Source organism: Microtus pennsylvanicus, chromosome 15, assembly GCF_037038515.1.
Source record: "Microtus pennsylvanicus isolate mMicPen1 chromosome 15, mMicPen1.hap1, whole genome shotgun sequence".
Classification (NCBI taxonomy): domain Eukaryota; kingdom Metazoa; phylum Chordata; class Mammalia; order Rodentia; family Cricetidae; genus Microtus; species Microtus pennsylvanicus.
In genome coordinates, this window is record NC_134593.1 from 25,360,900 (window position 1) to 25,383,298 (window position 22,399).

Sequence of the window (22,399 nt, forward strand, 5' to 3'; positions counted from 1 at the left end):
TAAATCAAAACCGAAACCAAACAAAAGACATGTACAAAACAGATAGCAAGCTAAGCACAGCGAGAGCACAATCAGAATCAGATTAGAAAATGAACATCTTCGATTCCAAAAGAGAGCAAAGCACGTTCACTGGGAACAGAGGTTGGGCGAGGAAGGAGGTCTGGGGGACAGAGATCTGCCTGGCGGGATTGTGGGCAGGTCCCACCGTGTCCTCTGCCTTGTGTCTTTCTTCACCAGGCTCTGAGGAGGTCTAAGAGAACGCCCAGAAGGTTCTCAGGACTTTTCCCCTAAAGATTAATTTTACTGTTTTTTTAAAGTGTGTGTGTGTGTGTGTGTGTGTGTGTGTGTGTGTGTGTGTGTGTGTATACATACACGTAGGCACATAAGTGCAGGTGTCCTTGGTAACCAGAGGCATGGGATTCCCCTTGAGGTTGTGTACTGCCCGCTGTGGATGCTGGACTTAGATCCTCTGCAAGAGCAGTAAGTCCCCTTTGGGACTGAGCCAGCTCTCCAGTCACCCAGGGCTTTTTGAGGGGTAGGCTCTTTTGAAGTGTGACCTCCCCGCAACCCATGCTGAGATGTCTTCAGGTAACAAAGAGACTCCCTGGCTTGACTGGGATGTTTATAAAACAAAGATACAGGATTTTCTGATTATTCCAGATCTTATATCCTTCTAAAGTTTCAGTTGCCGAGGGCTTCGTCCAGAGGGCTGTTCTTGAAGTAGCATTGACCGGGTGTGTGCGTGTCTGTGTCTCTGACTGCGCATGCGTGTCCGCTTCTCCCTAGACGTCAGGAGTGAGCAGAAGGAGATGGAGAAGCTCCACAGAAGCCTGAGGGAGGTTGCCGAAAACGCGCAGCTGCGGAAGGGCATGCAAGATTTCCTCCTGCGAATGTCCCCCAGCAAAGCAGGCCCCCGTGGGACAACACTTTAGTTTGAAGGACTTAAACCTGAAGATATGAAAATAAGCCTGGAGCCAAATAACAGTAATTATTATTATGTTTTTGAAACAGAATAAAAATCATTTCTCATCTTTTGAACTTTCTATATAACATAAAACCAGGATATCATTATTTTTGGTATAATTTTATTTTACAGCCGCAAATCTGTCATCCTGAGTCCTGAGTGGACTTTTGAGCTCTAAGGACAAGAACCTTACACTTCACAGAAGATAGATATTTACGTGTTAGAGAGCTTAAAAGTCAAGCAGAACGTTATAAAATTCGGCCTCAGGGACCAGACTGTTTCCAGCTCTAACAGTGATGTGACTTGAGGAGGAGGCGATGCTGTCCCGCGGGATAGGCCCGTGACCAGGTGTTGGTTACCATTCTGCGGCTGTGATAGCAAACCCTGGCAAAAGCCCACTTACAGGAGAGTTATGTTGGCTCAGGAGTCTGGGCACTAATCCGCCATGGCAGGAAAGACGCGGCGAGGAGTCAGAGGCTCTGCTCACATCCTCCGGCGTCCAAAAGCAGAGGATGAATGCCGGTGCTCAGCGCCCCTCTAAACAGAAGCCAGTCAGATCCCTGCTGGGCTCCAGTCTTTTTGCTTGAGATCTTAAAGAAAATTCCACTCCACGTAGACAAATACAGATCTGGAATACAGGGCAATGTTTTTAATAGGTATTTGAATTTATCAGTGGGGTAGTTCTTTGATTGTAAGGTCTTGAAGGATGGTAGTTTATTTTTAAAGATTTATTTTATGTTTTAATGTGTATGGGTGTTTTGCCTGCATGGATGTGGGTGCACCCATGGAGGACAGAAAGGGGCACTGGATTGCCTAGAATTAGAATCACAGATGGTTGTGAGCCACCATATGGGTGCTAGGACTCAAACCTGGATCCTCTTCAAGAGCAGCCAGTGCTCTTAACCACTGAGCCATATCCCCAGCACCCAAGAATGGTATTTTCTTAAAGGCTGGTTGCAGTGTGGGAGCTGAAACTGAATCAGTGAACTTTGTTTTTAAATCTTGTTACACTAAAATCCATTGTGTTGTCTTACACACACACACACACACACACACACACACACACAGCAGGCCTTTCTCTTTCTAAATTCTCCTGCCTCGGCTCTGAAATTCTGGAATTGCATGTGTCCAGCACCACATCTGGATTGTCTTCTATAATGTGAACACATTTTAGAAACCACTGCATGGTTTGACAGCATAAGGCATTATGAAAATACTTGTTCACTGGATCAGGCAGATGTTCTAAGTGTTGGCACCTTTCACCACACAATTTCACAAAGTCACGTTTCTTAATACTTTCACCGGTGTCCCCAGAAAAGGCCTGAAGTGGTGGGAAGCTGTGACGCTCAAGGCAGTGAGCACAGATTTAATACAGTTTTGGTTTTCCCCTAAAGGCTCGTCTCCTCGTTGTCATAGATACTGACAGCTGTTTGAAGCGAAAGGTTCGCTTTCAAGCCAGTTTCCACTGTATAACAATGCAAAATAAACCCCTGCTCTAGTAAACGCTTCTTGTTAGTTACTTGTCCACAGAGAAGAGAAGCCGCATGGGTAAGCTGTCTGTCAGGGGGTCTTGTTTGAGGATGGGTTCTGACTCAGCAGGTCTGGGCAGGATAGAGAACTGCAGCATCCGGACAGATTCCCAACTCTGCAGGTCCGAGGTCTTAATTCTACATCTTTGGGCAGTGTGATGATTAGTAATGCTGGTGTCAATGTGACGGGATCTAGGGTCGTACAGGAAAAAGCCTGTGTCCTTGAAGGGGTTTCTAGACTGGGTTAACTGAAGAAGGAAGAGCCGTCATAAGTGTAGGGGGAGCGTTCTGTGGGCTGGGGTTCTGGGCTGAGCAAGGAGGAGACAGGGAGTTGAGCTTCGGATTCATCATCCCTAGCTCTGCTTCCAGACTGCGGATACAACGTGACAAGCTGCCTCCCTTCCCGACTGTGGGCACAATGTGATAACCTGCCTCCTTTTCCAACTGTGGACACAATGTGGCAAGCTGCCTCCTCCCCGGCCACCATGACTCCCCGCTTTTGTGGGCTGTACCCTTGACTCTTGAGCCCAAAGAAATAAAGATTAGATATTTGATCGCAACAGCGATGATGACGACAACCATGACCATAATGATTAATACAGCTAGCAAAGGGACAGAGTCCAGAGTCTCAGATTGAATGCCTCAGATCCTCTGCCTGGTCACCTGGACAAATGACCTCTTCGAGCTATAGCCTCCCATTCTGAGAGACCAAGCTGCAATGTTCTGAAGGCTAGGAATTTTCTTTTGGGGTGAGGGTGGGGCTGGGTGAAAGAATAGGGAGGAAAGAACAGGCGGAGGTTCTGCGTCACTATGGGGCCAGCAATTTCCAGAAAATGCTAAGGCAGTTAACACTTTGGACTCATGCAGCTGAGCAGCCCCAGAGCTGCCTGGGAGACCTTTCCAGCTCTGCTAATTCTTCCACTCCTGAGTTCCCACTGGGAGCGAACTGCAGTATCCTTGAAGGTTCAGTGTTCTCCAGCGTCCAGCTAAGGACAGCCCCACCCCCATTCCTGGGCAGCTTGGTCACCTCTTCATCATAAAGGATTGGGCATAAAGAAGGCTTGAGGCACTTGGGAGCCTCTCTGTGGTCTTTGAACAAATGCCGGGCTCTTACAGTAATATGAGACTGTGTGATTGCCTGTGTTGAACTGAGACTTGGAATGTTAGCACGATGAGACCCTGGAAGCCTGCAGGGCTCAGAGTGGCCATCCGTGTGGGCTTGGAATGTCAGCCCTAGATACTGGGGTTTCAGCCGTCTGCAATGTGTCCAGAGCCTGCTGGGATGTTGTCATCAGCTTGGAGACCAGCTGGTTCTGGGCCCAGCTTTAGGAAATGTAACAGAGAGAGGATGCCTCAGAGAAGGAGCCATGCAAAGAATCCCCTGTAGGCAAAATGCCCTCTCTCTCCAGAACTAAAAGAATGAATGCACTGTCTTTTCAAGGACTCGTGTCTCCTTAGAGAGTCTACTGATAGATTTTTGTCTTTTATATTTATTTATTTATTTTTATGTGCATGACTGCCTTGCCTTTGTGGAGGCTTGAATTAGAATGGCCCCCATAGGCTCATATATTTGAATGCTTGATCCCCAGGTGGTGGAACTGTTTGGGAAGGATTACAAGGAGGTGTGTCCGTGGTGACACACTTTGAGGTTTCAGAAGACTGCCACCATTCCCAGTGTCTCTCTCTACCCTCTGCTTGCAGACTGAGATGTGAAATCTCAGTTCCTGCCACCATGCCTTTGCTCCACCATCATGGACTTTAACTGTCTGAAGCCTGAAGCCCAATTAAACACATCTTTTTATAAGTTGCCTTATTCATGGTGTTTCATCACGTTGATAGAAGGGCAACGAATACAGCCGGCATGTGTATATCTGTACCATCTGTGTGCCTGGCACCTGCAGAGGCCAGAAGAAGCTGTTGGATCCCCCAGGCATGGGGTTGTAGACAGTTGTGGACCACCATGTGGGTAACTAACTAAGAGCAGAACTCAGGTCCTTTGCAAGGGCAGCAAATGCTCTTAACTGCTGAGCAATCTCCCCAGCCTCCCTACTGATCTATTTGAAAACAATTTCTGTGACTGTAGAGAAGACAAATCCAGTCTGAGTTGTATTTTCTTTCTTTTTAGAAATACAGGAGCTAACTATAAAAAGTAAGAGTGAGAGCTGGAGTGAACGCCGATGGGAAACAGGTTTTTGGCGTGATGGTTGAGTTTAGGAAGCTCTTGCTTATGGAAGCCTTACACAGCAGAATGCTTGCATGCCTTCCTTTGATAAATATGCAATCCAAATAAAAACAAAATTTCCATTTTGCACCAGCTGTAACTTATGCTTCGGGAAAGAAAAGAAAGACACTAACTCATCACTCTTTTCCTCTCTTTCTTAAAAATTTTTGGTTTTTTTCTTTTTTCTTTTTGGTTTTTCGAGACAGGGTTTCTCTGTGGTTTTGGAGCCTGTCCTTCACAACAGATTTTCTGTGTAGCTTTGTCTGTCTTGGAACTCACTCTGTAGACCAGGCTGGCCTTGAACTCAGAGATCTACCTACCTCTTTCTCCCACGTGCTGGGATTAAAGTTGTGTGCTACCAATTCCAACTCCTTCTTTTTAAAAAATTTTTAAAAAAATTCTCTCTCAACCTTTGTTTTTTTCCCCTCTCTGCTCTTCCTGGAATGATACGTGCTGAGATGTCTTTACTGTCAGGCTTGTGGTGTTGGTGGACGGCACGTTTCCGGTTCTCAGTTCCTGAAAACATGCACGGAATGTCCTTTCTCTCCCTGACCAGAGAAAGCTAAGCAGCAAAATCAGTTCTGAGTTACTGTCACTCAGCACGATAGAGGGGCTTTATCACATTTCCCTTTAGAAGTGGGGGGGAGGCATCAGAGGTCACAGGGTCCGGCAAGCCACATGATGTAGGAGACCCGTGGTGCGGTAATCCTGTTGGGGAAAGAGTCCCCGACTGTGATCACGTGAAGTCCATAGTGGGAATTTTCGGTTCTGACAGGCAGTTCTAGCTGACTCAGTGCTGATCCAGGATGGTGTGGTTTGAATGATAAATGTCCCCTATAGACTGATGTATTTGAATACTTGGGTCCCTGACTGATGGTGCTGTTTGGTGAGGGTATGGAACCTTTAGGACATAGAACCTTGCTGGAGGAAGCCCATCCTGTACGGTAGACTTTGTGGTTTTATCGCCCTACTTCCTGTATGTGGATGAAATGGGATTGGCCCTTCCTACCATTGCGGACTCTCCCTCTGGAACCCTAAGCTAAAATAAACTCATCCCGTAAGTTGCTTCTAGCCACGATATTTTATTACAACAGAGAAACAACGAATATAGGCTTTTGCATGTGGAGAGAATTCTGAATCTCCGCAGATAATTCAGAGAAATCCAGAGCTTCTCCCCGTGGCAGCCCTGCGTGGATTGGCCACCCCAAACCTCCTCTGAGTGATTTCTTCTCCGAGCCAGACACGCCCTTTTCTTGCTTGCTCACTTCTGGACCCTTCAACACCCTTGCTACGGTTCCTACCAGATGCATCCAGAACCAAACACGCCATCATGTATGAATTTGTCAATGCGGACTTCAGGGACTCTGTGACCCCCGTTCTTCTGCCTCACTTAAACCCGTAGTGAATCACACTCACTCAGAGTCATGGAAAGTAAGTGTTTTAAGTGTGCCCTGGGAAGCTGGTAGCCCACATCCTGTTCATGGGGAGGACATCATTCCAACACCAGTGTCTGGTTTACATTTATCCCAGGACTTTCTTCTTAAGGGTTTTGGCCTAAAGGCTCCCTCTGTTTTTACTGGTTTCTTATGATTGAATGTTTGGCTACCAACTACAAATTGCTCACATTATAATAATTTCATTATCTAATTCTCAAGAAAAATTTGGATCCTCTGGGCTCTGAGATACAGCCCCTGGAAAGCACCCTGGCTCCCTGAGTGTGACAATGCAAGGGGCTCCAGGTAGGTCCCTTGAGGTAGCCCAGGGAGGATGCTTATCTACCTCACAGCCTATGAGTCTCGGACAGTGTGGAGAAACCCGGGCTGTCTCCTGCAATTTATCATCCACACACCTTTTGGAGAATGAACTCAAGTGAGTCCAGGGAGACAGAACAGGTGCTTGGGCAGATTCCACAATGGGCAAAGAGCAGGGAACTCCGGAAGGCAGGGGTCCCTGCTTCATGACTTGGCGTTGACGCTAGCTGTCAGCAGTGGGCACTGTGGGGACCCACATGACAATTAGTGTCCCATTTGTCAGGAGCTGTCAACTCTGAAAAGTAATAGCAATGGCTGACCTTTGGGATGCCCGACTATGTTTTTAAAGATTCCCTTGAGTCAGGGAAGCCAAAACTAGGAACCTGGTTTTAGGGACTGTAAAAACCTGTGTTCCAAGAGGTTCCATGACTTAATCCACAGCCACAGAGCCGGGGGACTGCCTGGCTGGAGACCTTGTCTTCTCTTCACAGGGCCCCTCTGAAGGATGCAGCTCATGAAGTACATAGCAAGGGTTGGCTTCTACTTCCTCTGGGCCCATTTCTGAGCTATGCCCTCCATTCCCTGCCCCTTATACAATCACTGCTTTTTCCTTCCTATAACACCATGCCCTGCAGGAGCTGCCTCTGGGGACAGTCCGTGAGGTGGTCACTGAAAACGACTAGGACTTTTCGGAGTCAGCGAGCATTGGCAGTCGCACACTTATTTACAAACCTTCTGAGTGCTGCGGTCCAGATCCACCACGTGACCTGACCGCTCAAGGCTCAGACCGGTTTTGGAAGGAGGGGCGGTGTTTCTCTGAGATCATCTCACTCTCCCCAGCACTCTCGTCTGATTGCGTCTTTAACATCTGGTTGGATCTCCTTTTAATCTCTTTTACTTGTATCTGTGTTTATGTACGCATGCGTGTCTGAGTGTACACATTTACAAATGTATGTGGGGAACTCAAGTCAACCTTGGAAGTCATTTCTAAAGAGCCTCCTCTGTCTTGGGAACTTTATACAGAGTCCCTTACTTGCCTGGAACTCACCAGGTAGGCTAGGGTGGCTGGCCACTGAGCCCAGTCATCCTCCTGCCTCCACCCCCAGCACTGGGGAGCGTGGCACAGCGTGTGCCGCCATACCCATTTTTTTAAAATGTGTGCAAGTCCTCCTGCTTGAGAGGTCAGGGCCAGCAGACGCAGTTATCTCCCGGACGGTGCAGCTCTTTTTACAAAGCAATTGTTTGCGCTGCTGTTTCCCATTCTTAGAGGTGCGGACCGTCAGGCTCCCAGGCGGCTGGCTGGCTTCTTAGTCTTGTCTCTTGCTCTTCTGCAGTTTTTGGGCTCCACAGACACTGGCTTTGTTGCCGAGTCGTCTTGAGCTTGACTTTGGGAAGTTCTCTCAGAGCCCCCAGACATTATTCTAAATAGCTCCAGTGTGAGTGTCCAAGTCCTTTGGGAGTGGATATGACTTCAGGAAATGCCAAATTTGCTGAATGAATGAATTGAGAAATGCCAGTTCTGCCCTACAATGCATTAAAAAATAAATCTGGTTTCCTCGGGTGTGTCATAAGCCAGACCTAGCTGCCATTTTCCCAGAAGTTGTCCAAAAAGTATTTTTGAGGAGCGCTTTTAGAACAGGCACTGGATCCCAAAGCCAATGCTGATTTGCTCTTCTGGCTGGGGCTGGAAGCTCGGTGTATAGCTGTAATTCAGACAGTGGCCACAAGAGGGCGAGCATAGCATAGTCCAGACTCCGTCTAGCTGTTGCTCTAAGAACTTTTTTTTTTTTTTTTTTTTTAAGACTGGAGGTTGGAGCAGCTCCCACCCAGTCAGTACCTAGCAGAGCTGCGGGAGCCTCCACAGAACATCTCCGGATCGCTTTCTGAGGCTGACCGCTGAACCAGGTGCAGACCCTTCACCCAGCCACCAGGTTGAACTGCTTCTCCTACAGAAGTGACCCTGTGGCCCTGACCTGAGATAAGTCACTAGGTGACCCCCGCAAGCCTCTTTCTATGACTCCATCTGGATTTGGCTGGCTGTGGGGACAAGCTTTAAGAGACTGCCTGGGTCTCTGTGGGACAGCAGTCAACTTTCTGGCTATCATGGCAATTGCTGGGAACTGAAGGCGTGAACTCCAGCCTCCACACAGGCACACAGGTGAGTCGTGTCGCTTTGACCTGGAAGCTACGGGGTGGTAAAGCTGCAAAGGCAGTGGAGGGAACGATGATCTGATGAAGCAGAGGACTGGGAGGTCTTGCAGACACAGAACCTAGCATTGCCTGCTTCAGGTGGAGAAGTCCAGTGTTCTGAGCCTGTAGACACCTGGGCCCGAGGACCCAGCTGCTAAGGATGTAGAACATGAGCCTGCACTCGGATGCCAGAGGGATGCTGTTATTTCTATTTCATTTCTGTTTATCTTATCATGTCATAGCCTCCCAGAGCCTATTCAGTGAGTAAATGGTCAGGGGACAGCCACTCTGTGTGTGTGTGTTGAATATATGGATGCATGTGTATGCATGTGTATATATGTATGATATGTATATATGTATGTGTGTGCATATATATGTATCTATGTACACACATGTGACACACGCACACATATATACACACATATACACACCAGGGTACTATGTATGATGCAGAGGTTATTGAAGGAGCATCTGCTCCTCTCCAGCTGTGAGTTAGGATCCAGAGAACTGAGTACAGTTAGAAGAAGGAAGGGTTTAAGATCTACCTAGCAGCTTTTTCTCAGAGGCCACATTTGCAGTGACCTTGTTTGGTTTAAGTAAGTTTTAGAAACTTGGCAATCCAAAGAAAAGCTGTAAGCCCTGCCGAGTTAGAAGCCAGAGCACACAGAAACTAGTTCCGAGTTGCAAGTGAGGCTCCTGATCCATCTTGACCCTTCTGGTGCTCCCGGTGAAACTTCCAGAACCGGGGTCCTAATCTCAGTCCTATGCCACATTTGAGATTGTTTTTTTGCAAAGGGAACCCCACACAGCTTCACTTCTAGGACTTTTTGAGCAACGGGGAGTCTGCAGGACTCTGAAACCCAACCAGTGAGACTGGATTCTCTTTGGACCCCCTTCTCCAGCTATTCTATAAGACATTGTAAAGTCCTCTCTCCCACATCAGCTCCCATGATCCTCACCATACCCCCTGGACTTCACACCTCAGGGGTATAGTGCAGAAGGCTAGATGAGACCAGCAGATTGGGCCACCTTCCCAAAATGAAAGATGGAAAAAGGAACCCTTGTGCCGTGAGCTGCCCCACTTCCACACCTGTGTGAAGGTGTCCCCCACACACCTGTGCAGAGTATGCGAGGATGTCCCACACCCGTGCAGAGTGTGTGACAAGGGCCCACACCCGTGCAGAGCGTGTGACAATGGCCCACATCCGTGCAGAGCATGCGAGGATGTCCTACACCCGTGCAGAGTGTGTGACAATGGCCCACATCCGTGCAGAGCATGCGAGGATGTCCTACACCCGTGCAGAGTGTGTGACAATGGCCCACACCCATGCAGAGCATGCAAGGATGTCCTATGGCATTTTCAGCTGTCAGATACAGACTCTGACCCTATTCCACCCTTTGTGGGGAGTGAATCCTAACATCCCCTGGAGGTCAGTAGAACGCCCCTCCCTGTTTTCAGGGTGGCTTCTCTTTGATTGGCAAAGCTGAAGTCCAGGCTCTTTGAGCACCAAAACTTGTGGGTCCCTCAATGTGGCCCAGGTTTCCCCTTCCAGGCCCCTCCCTCTGATCATGCCCTTACAGGGGTGCACTGGCTGGCCCTCCAAGGTGTGTTCATCTCTGCTGCCTTATAGTAGCCCCAAAGATGGTCACTGAAAGTGACTGACGCACATGTATATCCTTGGCTGAGTCAGTGCTGTGTGCAGGGATCTCCTGAATGATCTGATTACTTCATCTTCCACTCTCATTTCCAATACCATCATCTGTAACATGAAGGGGGGCCTGCTTGTTGGGGTTTCCATCCTGCCCAGTTCCCCACAGCTGTTTAGCCCCAAAGAAGCTATAAAGCTGATTGGCCCATTAGCTCAGGCTACTTATTAGCTCTTGTAGCTTATATTAACCCATTGTTCTTTATCTATGCTAGCCACATGGCTCAGTACCTTTCTCACCGGCCCTCCTGTTACAATCATCCTTGCCTCTTTGGTCTTGGTTAGGTTATCTTTACAATGGGAATGATAAAATAATGAGCTGCCTCGCTGCTCTGCTCCTAGTGCTCCCAGGAGAAACTCCAGCGAGGTCCCTCAGGGAAATTCGTCTGAGGCCCAAGGGATGTTTACAACGCACTAGCTGCTTACACTCAAGATGGTCAGCTGGGACATGGTTGAGAATGCAAACTGGGCCTAAAGGTCATAATAGATGGAGTCTCAGAGTCCACCACCTGCTCCTGAGTTCGTGAGGAGAAAACCCAGCCCCACATAAAACTGGAACGGGCAGAACATGCTTACATTTCCCCCCCCAACTAATGAAGAGTTGAGCATTTCCCAAGTCATTCCTCTCACATCTGCTCGGCCCCAGCCCCTTTCTCTCGGCTCCCCTAGGCTGTTGCTTAGTCCAGCCAAGAGGTGTTAGGAGGATGGCTAGGCGGGTTGCCTTGTGGATACACTCCAGATCACAGTGGTCTGGAGCCAATCTGGAGAGAAGAAAGGTGGCATGAAAGTAGGGTTCCCTGCCCTGTGGATTCTGGGGCCCTCTGGCTGTAGACGCTGTTGCCTTTGGCAGATCCAGGGCTGCAGAAACGGTGCCTTCTGTTTTGTAACTCCTCAAGATCGGGGCCAGAGGGGAAGGGACCACACACATCCTGAGACCAGGGAGGATCCCCTATGGCTGAGCAGGGCTGGAGCCACCCAGTGCCCCACCTAGAGGCCCTTGCTGGGTGGAGGGCTTGGATAAAGAGCCAATGTTAGGAGACTAGCAGATTGGACACTATGGGGAGAGGCTCAGAGAGGCTGGGTGGGAGCTGTCTGTGTGAGAGGTCCTGGAAGACCCAAGGACCATCTTCATCTCCTGTCCCTTCTAGAGACTGGAAGAAAGACCAAGAAGCTGAGTGCTTGTGTGTGTGTGCCCCAGCGAGTGAGCCAGTGTGGGGAACGGGGCGTCTCATTACTTGGAGTGAGGGCGTAGAAGAGACCCCATCGTTCCTGGCTCATTGGAAGGGCAGTTGAACATCCTCTGCTCAGTCCCAGCCTCTTCTCAGCCCCAAAGGCCTCGTCTCTGGAGATTAAGTTCAAGTCGGGAAAAGAGGGCACATGTTTTTGCTCCAATCTTGCCTCCCCTTCTGTATCCCCACTCACGCTTCCTTCAGGTCCTGCCTTTAAGATGGGATGGGTTGACCCCTAAGACCCATTGCAGTCTCCCTACCAGGGCCTTTCAGGCACTGTACCATCTCATCCAGCTCGTGGGAGCTTGCTTGTTTCTCGGGCTCTCAGTGGGTCTCCTCCATGCTGGGATTATACCCATCTTCCTGGAGGCTTCATTTTCCAAATTTCACTTTAAAGAGAAAGAAATAAACACCACCCCATCTGACTTACTTTCTCTTCTTCCTTTACGTCCTTTTCCTTCCCGCCACTCCCTCCTCCCCTCCCCCATTCTTTATTTTGGTTAAACATCCAGACAGCTAAAAAGCATCAGGAAAACCAGTTGACATAAACTTATGGCCAGTTAGGACTGTGTTGAAAGCAGCGTGCAAAATTACAGGGCATATATGTGAGGGGGAAAAGCCAAAGGATTCTGTGTAAACAAACACTTTGCAATTTGGTTTTATGAAAAGGATTTTTCTCATTACACAAAGAATGCAAATGCGTCTTAGAAAATCTCAGAAAATCCCTTCCAGCCTGGGTCTCACAATGCCTCTCTGCCCTGGAGCCACCCTCTTGTGCAGGCCCTGAGGATGGCCTTCCAATCACACAGTTACGCGGGACAGAATGTGCTGGTGGAGGCCTCGCGGCTGTGCAAACGCCATGGTTGGGTCCCTTCAGGGGAAAGGATTTCCCAAGTCCGGAGCTCAAGACCTTGCTTCAGCCTTGGGGGATCAGATAGGCATAAGTCCCAGGGTCAAGAGTTGTTCGTTAAGACTCACTGAGACTGCTCACCTGCTAGGTTCCCTGGGAGATGAATTCCTGCCTCAGCCCACTGTGGAAATAGGGTGCCTTCCCACCTCCTCCACTGACCCTAAAACTCTCAATGCACCTGTGCTTCTAATTTCCCTTATGCAATTGTCTGACCCTCCCAAGCTGCTGATGGCTTCCTTAGAGGTTCTCAAGCTCCTGGCGCTACTAACCTTTAATACAGTTCCTTCATGTTGTGGTGACCCCCCTCCCCAGCCATAAAATTCTATTTGTTTCTACTTTATTACTGTCCTTTTGCTCCTGTTATGAATTGTAATGTGTTTTCTGACTATCTTAGATGACTTTGTGAAAGGGTCATGTGACCCCAAAGTGGGTCACAATCCACAAGTTGAGAACCTCTGTCAGAAGCTGTCTGTAGTCACCATGTGGGTAGTAGCATTTCCTTCAAGTGCTGTCCAGCATGGCCATGGTGTCTCCGGCCTACGGCTCCAGCCCCACAGAGAGCTGCTAAGGGAACAGCTGAAAACTGGTCAGGGCTTGGCCTTCTAGCACTGAACAGGGAGAGGCTGGAGCTGGAGGGGTCCTGCACCTGGACGGTGCACCCCGTTCCTGCAGAGGTAGAAAAGACCACACTCCAGGCTGGGGGTCCTGCGGGCGGGCACCTGGATCCACCCTTTGTTTGTTTTCCGCATAGTTGACTGGGTGTCTCCTTCCTCTGTCGCTCGCGCTACCCAGTGTCTCCACGGCTCCAGGACAGGATGGATAACAAAGCCATGTACATGCACACCGTCAATGACCGGGACAGCGGCTCCATCTTCGAGGAGCCCTTTGATGGCAGGAGCCTGTCCAAGCTGAACCTGTGCGAGGATGGTGAGTACTTCAAGCTGTCAAGGACCCTTGCTTACCGCCCTCCCCCCCCCCCCCCGTCCCCACCTTGGTTATCCCAGTGCCTGCTCGCCTTCCTGTCTAGCTTAGCAGATGCTGAATATTAGATCTTTGGAGGTCCCTTCTGTGGGGTTTCTATCATTCATCTCGATAAGCCTATGTCATCGGCAAGGTGAGGACCTGTTTTACAGATGGACTTGTTGAAACTGAGAACAACATTAAAGATTCTATCACTCACCAGCCCCTCAGAGGGGATCCAGCATAGAATATCCTTGCTCCTCAGACTGGAGACCGAGGAACAAGGGCATTTTAACAGCTCCATATCCCTGTGCACCAGCAAGCAGGCATTTAGTAGATGTCTGTACTGTCCCCGAGTACTGTACCTAATAAAAGCTTGCTTCATGCACAGATCCATTCTTCACGGGGCTTGAGTGGAACAGGGGGACACTGTCCCTTCAAACTGACAGCCTAGAGACAGTCCCTCATCCCTGTTTAATCCCCAGAACAGTACTTGATTTTGGGACACCCTGTCAGTCGCCTCTCTCAGGAGCTATGGCTCTTGCCTTTTTCCTCATGGGAGCAGATGTAGGACAGGAAGCCGTGTCTGAGAGAGGAAAGAGGGGACTGCCCTAGTGGAGGGACAGACAGGGGGACCTGAGTTTTTGAGCAAGGGTTCCTCGACCCTCCTGTGGGGTGCTCAGCTCTTTGCCCGGTCTAGTCTGTATGCGAGCTGTCGGGGATGCTCTGGAGGAAACTGGACCAGTGCCTGGCCTCAGATGACTCAGGGTGACTTGTGGGAGGAGGAGCTGGCCCGAGAGCAGTCCCCTCAGGGTGGATGCTGAAGCCAGGCAGGGAAATGGCTCCTGGAAAGGGGCTGAAGGATGACTGTATCATTTTTTCCTCTGTTGTGACAAAATGTTCAACAAAAGCCTAAGGAAGAGAGGGCTGATTTTGGCTCACGGTTTGAGAATGTCATGCATGGCAGGGTGGCAGGGGCCATATTTCATCCCCAGTCAGGAAGCAGAGAGGGACAAATGGGGGTGCGAAGCTCCCTTTTCTCCATCTTATTTACTTGAGACCCCTGCTATATGCTTGGGATAGTGCTAGTGAATCTCCCCCTTCATTTAAACATGTCTGAGCATCCTCTTGGACAAACTTAGAGATGTGTCTCCAGGGTGATTCTTAGCCCCAGCAGGTTGTCAATCAAGACAAACCATCACAAAAAATTTTGAAAGAGAAGAGGTGCGAAAAGATTCAGTCAACATGTTCCCAGGACTAGGGAGAGAGAAGGAAGGTACACACACACACACACACACACACACACACACACACACACGCATTCATGTATGTGTGTGTGCTGCCTTGTTCAGGATATCAGCAAGGGTGATGCTGGACCATGCCCCTGATTCAGTTCTATTCTCATTGGCACATTAGGAAGGAGGCCAAGTTTGGCCAGAAAGGACTGGGGTTGAGGGTGGTTGGAGGGAGTCCTCCAAGGTCAACCTGGGACACCAGGCTTAGGGTGGGAGCGAAGCCTGCAGTGGGGTGTCACTGGGGCCACCACCTTTTCTTTCCCCCCTTTCCCTTCTCCCTTTCCTGTTTTCTGGATGTCAGATCAAAAACAATCATTCCTTTGGACCTGAGAAACAAAACCAAGCAGTGGGCCCGGCTCTGTGCTTAGTGGCGCCAAGCTGATGCATCTGCCGGAGCATCCATGATACAGTGATTGATGAGGCTCTCAGCTGCGCTAGTGTCCTAAGGAAGGGTTCCCTGGGCCCCGGTTTCTGGTGCAGTGATGCCAAGAACTGTGGATTCCAGACTGACTCTAGGCCTGTGTCTTCATCTGCCAGAATGAGACACAGTGGGTATCTCTGAGATCATTGCATTCGGGGTGTGGTTCTTTAAGTCCAGTCTTGGGGATTGATGCTACCCCCATTTAAAGGCGAGTTGAATCCTGGGCCCTGATTATATGGCCAAGAAACCCAAGCTCTCCTCCTGGGCTGGCACTCACCTTCAGGATGGGGTCCCGAGCACTCTCCCTAGCCTCTGCTGCCGAGGACGATGCTTTATACTGTCCTCACTGCCTCGGATCAGGCCTCCCAAACTCTGGATTTTGCTCTCCTGCCTTCTGTCCTGCTACCCCTCCCACCTCTGCTCCCAGCTCTCATTGTCCTTACTTCCACAGCCTTTTCTCTCTCCGCACACTTGGCAATATTCACAGTCGTTATACTGTTTCTTCTCTGCTCAGGTGGTAAGATGTAGGCTGAAGGAAGGTTGGCAACTCCTCCAAAGCAGGAGGGCTGCTTTGTTCTCTGATGCCTCCCAGGCCCAGGGGCTAGCACTCTCTAAATGTTCACAGGAGAGCCAGCTAAGGAGTAAGTGGATAATAAGAGAACACGGACCTTGACATCTGAAAGTAGCAAAGCGAATGCCTTTGTACCCCGCTTCTGAGTTCTTTGCATTCCTTTACTCTTTGTCCCCTGCTGGTAGGTTCTGGGGGTGGGGCACAGAAGTGGGGAAACACAAGACAGCCTGGATCTTTTTTGGAAGGATCCTGATGCTTTTTTGATCTTCCTCTCTGGAGAGTGAAACAGAGGAACAAGAGGAGCGAGGTCAAGAAAGGAAAGAAGAAACTGGAAGGAGGTGGCAAAGGGAGGAAAACCTGGGCCAGGTCCATCCGGGAAGCCTTCTGTAGATTAAAACTGTAAAGTGTTGGATGAACTCCAAGCCCCTTTGAGGGCGGCCTCCTAAAATGTAGGGTGACGGGACGCTGTGTTTCTTCTTGTTGGAGTCTGATCCCTTGGGTCTTGGCATGGAGCACCTCAAAGCACAGCCCAGCTGTTCAGGTGTGACTCAGATTTTAATGTAGGTGGGACTTAAAGAACTGTGGGTGGGGACTGGAGAGATGGCTCAGCGGTTAAAAGCACTGGCTGCTCTTCCAGAGGACCGCGGATTCAATTCCCAGCACCCATATGACAGCTCACAACTGTCTGTAACTCTAGTTGCAGGGGACCCAACACCCTCACACAGACATGCATGCAAGCAAAACACCAATGAACATAAAATTAAAATAATAAATTATTTAAAATATAACATTTGGGAGGGAGGCAGAGGCAGGGAGGCAGAGGCAGGTGGATCTCTTGAGTTTGAGGACAGCCTGGTCTACAGAGTGAGTTCCAGGACAGTCAGAGCTACTCAGAGAAACCCTGTCTAGAAAATGATAATAAAATAAAATAAAATAGATGAGCACCATGGGTGTAAATATTCACGTTAGACAGAGGTCTGGCCCTGACTGAACACTTCCAGGTTCTTCTGTCTTGGCCTCCTTGCCCATCACTCCCAGCATGAGCCCATGGGTTCTATCTGTACCGTCCCCTTCTTGCCCACAGTCTTCCCACCCCACACCTACCTGGGCTCCAGCCATCACCTCAAGTCCCATGGATCCCTTTCCCAGGCACAGCCCTGCTTGGATCTCAGAGCTTGTGGTGCTGGTATCCAGTCACAGCCACAGAATCCCTGACAGAAACCACTCACAGGAGAAGAGTTTACTTGGGCTCACCGTTGGAACGGGTCTAGCCCACGGTTGGCTGCATTCCTTGCTTTTGGGTCTGAGGTGAGGCAGAACATCGTGACAGTGAGAACACAGATAGCGTAGCCCACCTTTTGACTTCATGGTGGCCAGGAAGCAGAGAATAAGTCCAGGAAAGGACAAGCTACAGCCCCTGAGCCCTTGGGAGACTCTCAGTTCTCAAGGATCAGATCTACCATCCGGGAACCAAGGCTTCAACACCTTGAGTCTTTTGGGGGACACAAACCATAACTAATCATTGTATAAAATATAGTGTATTCTGGCTGGCAGGGCTCTTGTGTATGTGTGTGCGTGCGTGCGTGTGTGTGTGTCTGTGCATACACTCGCGTGTGCGTGTAAAGTTTCTCATCCTCACTGCACTACAAATATCTTGAAGCCAGGGAAGGTGATTGGCTCTTCTGTGGGTCCTCCAGGCACTTTTTAGGCAATGGGCACTTGGGAAATCTCGGGGATAGTCAGCATGTGACTTACCCAAGGCCACTCAAGTAGTTAGTAGCGGACTGAAGCCTGACTCAGGACCTCCCTGCCTATAATTCAGGGGTCCTTCCTGGGAAAGGAATTGGAAAGGGGACTAGTGATTAAGAACTGATCTTCACCTCTAAATTCTGATAGGGAAATTGGCTGGGAGGTGGATGAGAATTAAAACACAGAATCTGCCTTTCACCTGGCAACCCTATCTTCAGGGATGTGGCCCGGGCCAGCCACCGGCTTGAGCTGGGCTCACTCAGTGGAGTCCTAGGCAGGCGTTCATGGGAAGACAAGGCTCACCCAGCCAGAAAAATGTGTGGCTGTACTGGTATTGACCCTTGCTTGATTTCCACCCCCTACCCTCCTCACCAGAGCATCAGGGACAAAGGACTCCATCTCATCAAATGAGCCAATGTCTCCGGTACAGGCTGCAAGGCCGAGAGTTCCTGTTATGCAGGCAGAGGTTGGAACTCCACAGCATGAAACAGCATCAGGTCTGGGGGTCGAAGCATTGTGCTGCATGCTGGATTGGGGGGCCCATTGCCCAGGGAGTGTCCTCGGTGCCAAGGAAGGGACCCTCTGCTAACAGCATCTCCCAGGGTCACCTTGCTACTGACTGTTGCCCCCTTCTTTCCCAACTCTTCTATTTCTCCCCCACTTTTCTCTTTGCTTGCTCCTAGCTTCTGCCTTCTTCTCTCCTTCCCTGCCTTCATTCCTTTTTACTTCACAGTTGCTAAGGGGAGCAGAGGGACTGTGGCACGCCATTGGTCCCCTCCATAGAAGGCCCCCCTTTCTAACACTGGCATCTTCTCACCCTCACATCTGTCCAGCTGCCTACCCTCCAGTGGCCTTGGTAGTTCAGGTCCTCTCTATCTCCGAGGCCCTGTCTTCCTCTCTCTATGTCTTATCGCTCAGCAGCCTCCCTGGAGCCCCCTGTAGACCAGAAGCCGAGGGGCAGGGACTAGAACCTGCTAGGCCACTGCATAGGGGATGTAATACTGGAAATGCTTAGAAGAACCATTGCAAAGACCCGAAGGGCCCCGTGCATGTTACTATGTTGTCTCATTCAGTCATCCCTCCAGAGACTCAAAAGAGGCGCAGCCAGGGTTGCTCCCTATTCTTTCTTCCCTCCCATGCTCCTTCCTCTCCCTTGCCTCAACCTCGCCTCATTCTTGTTTCAACCTTCCCCCTTCAGCCTTCCTTTCCCCCTGCCTGCTCAGCTAGCTGGGGACCCTCTAGGCTCTGCCGCTGGCTTTAGGACCCAGAGGAGTCCTAGGAATGGAAGGCTCCAGGCTGAGCCCGCCTCCTCTGAAGCGGTTTGTGAGGCCCTGAGAGAGGTGTTAGTGTCAGAAAAACATCGTCCTGCTTCTCTCCCCGTGGCCTCAGCCCGCCCCGCCTCACGCACGTGTGGCGTCATCCATGGCTGCCCACGGGAAGCCAGGGGAGGTAATGAGTTACATGTGCTTCTGGTGATGGCGGGGTGCCTGCAGCCTGGACTCTGCGGTCCCACGTTCCTTCCCCATAAAATTAAATTATTCTCCCAGGGGACCTGCTACATCTACCTTCCGTACAGCAGACAACCTTGCTTCATTTGGTGTAGCCGAGGGCTGCTGGGCAGCTACGCAAGGGTCTGGCTATGACCTCATTGAGGGTCACCACCCTTTATAGGTTAGAGTGGAAGAGGGCCCTTAACTCATTCGGTACTGTAACACCAGGGGACATATCCTGGTAAGCAAGAGCGGAGAGCCAAGTACTGGTAGATAAGGTTGGGAGCACTGGGGATGCTGGTGGCCTGGTGACCCAGTCGGTTACGGTCCCAACACAAAGAGACTCAGAGAGGGGGGAAAGAGGTCAGAATTGCAGTTTTTCAGGTCATAGGCCACACACAACCATTGTGAGCTTGGGTACAGTCCTCAGGCTGGGTGCAGAAGCCTCTGTGTACCCCCTCCCGATTCCACTTGCCCCTGTTCTGTACCCTACCTCCTCCTTAGGCTCAGGTACCAGGGGACTCTGGTAGGAGATGGAAGGAGGGAAGACGTGGGGGCTTGGGTCTGTCCCATTCCTCAAAGCCTGCTCTGCAGGGCTACCTCAGGCTAGGCTCCTCTCTGGGGGAGCTTATTATTTCTGAGTTCCAGCCACTTTGTTTCATCCCTGAGACATCCTCAGGCCCAAGGGTGGTGGCAGCTCCAGGACCCCGTTCTGTCCCTGGCGAGTGTCTCATTTCCTTGCCTCCCATTGCATAGACTCCCTTTTTAAAACCTAGGAGTCTGTCTGCTAGACAGGGCCATCCTTTGCCTTGGCGGGGGGTGTGGCTTTGCTCAGAGACCTCATCCTCAAATAAGATGAATGTCATTGTCCTTCCAGGACCAGAGGAGGGTGTGACCGAACCATACACAGCTGTAGACACTCAGTGCCATGTGCTTCTGTCTTTACCTGTTTGAGAGACCCTGAAACCCTTGCGGAGGTGGGGGAAGGGAAAGACAGAGAGGTCCTGAGGAGGAAGAAGGGGAAGCTTTAACACAACATCACAGACAAACGCAGCATTAGGCATGTTTATTCCTTGCTCTGATGTGCTGGGCTTCCTTCTGTGGCACACCCTGCTCTGTTCTGGGGTAGAGGTGGTCCAGCTGCAGCCTTCAGGGACACATCAAGCTCAGTCCCATTCAGATGGCCTAGCCCTCCTGTCTTCCAAAGCAGACACCCTGTGACCCTTCCGACGTGTGCTTGCAACTGCTTGGAGAAAAGGAGAGAAGGCAGGGACTTCAAGCCTGATTTTCTCTGCTCAAGGGAGAAGCCAGTTCGCCCATCACAGCAGGGTGGAGGGCGGGTGCCTTACAGTTCTGGAAAGAATGATGGTGCAGATGGAGACCGGGCTGCATCCCCCATTTCCACCTAGCAAACATCTTCAGCTCAGGCATCTGGCTGGGGACGGGAACTTGGAATCTTTGCTGGCATTTGGGGGCTATTCTACAAGCTGGTGATCTTCTGGGATTTTTTTTTTGTTTGTTGTGGAATGTGTGTGTGCACGCATGTGGTGTGTGTACATGTGCGTATATGTGTGTGCATGTGTATGTATGTGTGTACATATGTATATGTGTGTGTGCATACACGTTTATGTATGTATGCGCATGCATTGTATATGTATGTGTGCATGAATGTGTGTGTGTGTGCATGTGTGTATGTGCACTCATGTGTATGTATGTGCATACATATGTATGTGTGTCTAAGTCAGAGGTCAACCTTTTGTTGCTATTTCTCAGGCATCATCGTGTTTTTCTCTCTGATCTGAAACTTACCAGGTAGGCTAAGACAGCTGGGCAGTAAGCCCAAGGGGTCTATTTGACCTCCTTCCGCTGGTCCTGGGATTATAAGCACATACCGCTATTCCAGCTGTTTCCATGGGTTCTAGGGTGAACACAGGTCCTTGTGTTTGCAAAGCAAGCCCTTTACTGCCTGAGCCATCCTTCCAGCCCAAGAAGAGGACCTTTTGGCCTAAGTCCTGATGCCTTTTGAGTCCCTGTACGTCTAGATACCATATCTCCCCTCTACTTGCAGTATCCTTTTAAGACAAGGGCACTGCCTTTCATTTATTTTTTTAAGTTAAAATTTAATTTTTCAAATTTCATACATGAGGACTGTATTTACATCCTCCCCCCTTCACTCTCTCCCCTCCAACTCCTCCCAAATGCTTAGGGCTGGCCACTGTGCACCAGATAACCCAACAAGGCTCTTGTTCCAACAGAAGCTGATCTTTTTCTCCCAGTGGCCATCAGTCACCTGTAACTCTTCATCTCGTGGTAGGGCCTTGCGAGATTTACCCCCATCCACGTTGCCACTGTACCAGTCTTGTTTAGATGACCAAATTTATGAGATTTTATGGGTGTAGCTTCTCTGTTCTGACTCTTAAACTCTTTCCGTCCCCTCTTCTGTGATGCCCTCTGAGCTATCCGAATGGGAGCTGTGTTGTAGAGGTATCGGCTGGGGTTGGACACCTCAACCACTCAATTCTCTTCATTTGGATTAGTTGTGGCTTTCTGGAATGGTTTCCATCTGCCTCAGAAAGGAGTGTCTTTGATGAGGGGTGAGAGCTCATTTACTGTGAACATAAGGATACGCAGTTAGAGCGCAGATAGGGATCATCCTGGTTTAGGGATGTGGCAGTAGTTGGTCCTCCTTTAGGACCTGCGGCTTCACCAATCATGGGTGGTCAGTAGTTGACTAGGTTTAATGTATCAGACATTAATTCTCTCCTTTAAATTTGCTTTAAGTCCAATTTAGACATCTTTGGTTGCCCTCAAGACGCAGGTGCCACTACTACACCCTTGGGGCTATCTTGCAGTGCTGGTCCTTAGTGTGGTCTGTAAGCTTTACAGCTGGGTACAACATTGCTTAGTTTTCTTTCTTGTCAGCTGGCATAGACTCTTCAGATAATCCTCAGGGAAGTGATTTCCAGGTCAGTTCCAACTCTATTCCTCCGAGTCTTGTGTCAAACATATACCGTGTCTTCAACAGTAGGGTCTCACCTTCAAGTTCTGAGAGACAAACAAGGGTGAAAGCCTGGAGGTTTGGGGAGTCTCTTTGACTTTCCTGACTAGCAACTTGAAGGGAGTTTTCCCATGGTCAACACTGGGAATTCTGTTAGCTAGTCTATGGCATTTGGGTAGATTATTATCACCACACATGGCATAACTTCAGTTGATATATACATACATGCATATATAAACATATATCAGGTACATATTTTCAAGTAAACCTGAGATAATATGATTTTATTTGGGACAAAAATTGTAGTACCTTCTACCAGCCCCCTCCCCCAAGTCATTCATTCTTTGCATAGGACTCCATGGCCTTCTCCATCCCACTTGGATCTTGGTAGTTAGCTGACTCTCCTTCCCTGCCC

General features: G+C 49.7%; 2 protein-coding genes across 6 annotated transcripts in view; both read left to right on the forward strand.

The window, feature by feature from the left end:
* Positions 1-1,008, forward strand: part of Nuggc (nuclear GTPase, germinal center associated) — a 44,834-nt gene extending 43,826 nt beyond the window's left edge. Inside the window, exon 19 of the mRNA XM_075949622.1 lies at positions 787-1,008. Within this exon, the coding sequence (XP_075805737.1) occupies positions 787-932 (146 nt within the window). The 3' untranslated portion in view covers positions 933-1,008. The remainder of the gene's footprint in view (positions 1-786) is intronic.
* A 7,285-nt stretch (positions 1,009-8,293) lies between these two features.
* Positions 8,294-22,399, forward strand: part of Scara5 (scavenger receptor class A member 5) — a 92,845-nt gene continuing 78,739 nt past the window's right edge. For 3 of the 5 annotated variants that reach the window (XM_075949682.1, XM_075949684.1, XM_075949687.1), the window contains exons 1-2: positions 8,294-8,623; positions 13,293-13,427. In XM_075949682.1, coding sequence (XP_075805797.1) covers positions 13,316-13,427 — 112 coding nt within the window. In that variant the 5' untranslated portion in view covers positions 8,294-8,623; positions 13,293-13,315. Of the gene's footprint in view, positions 8,624-13,251; positions 13,428-22,399 lie in introns of all 5 variants that reach the window. The other 2 variants (XM_075949685.1, XM_075949683.1) reach the window with 2 other exon arrangements.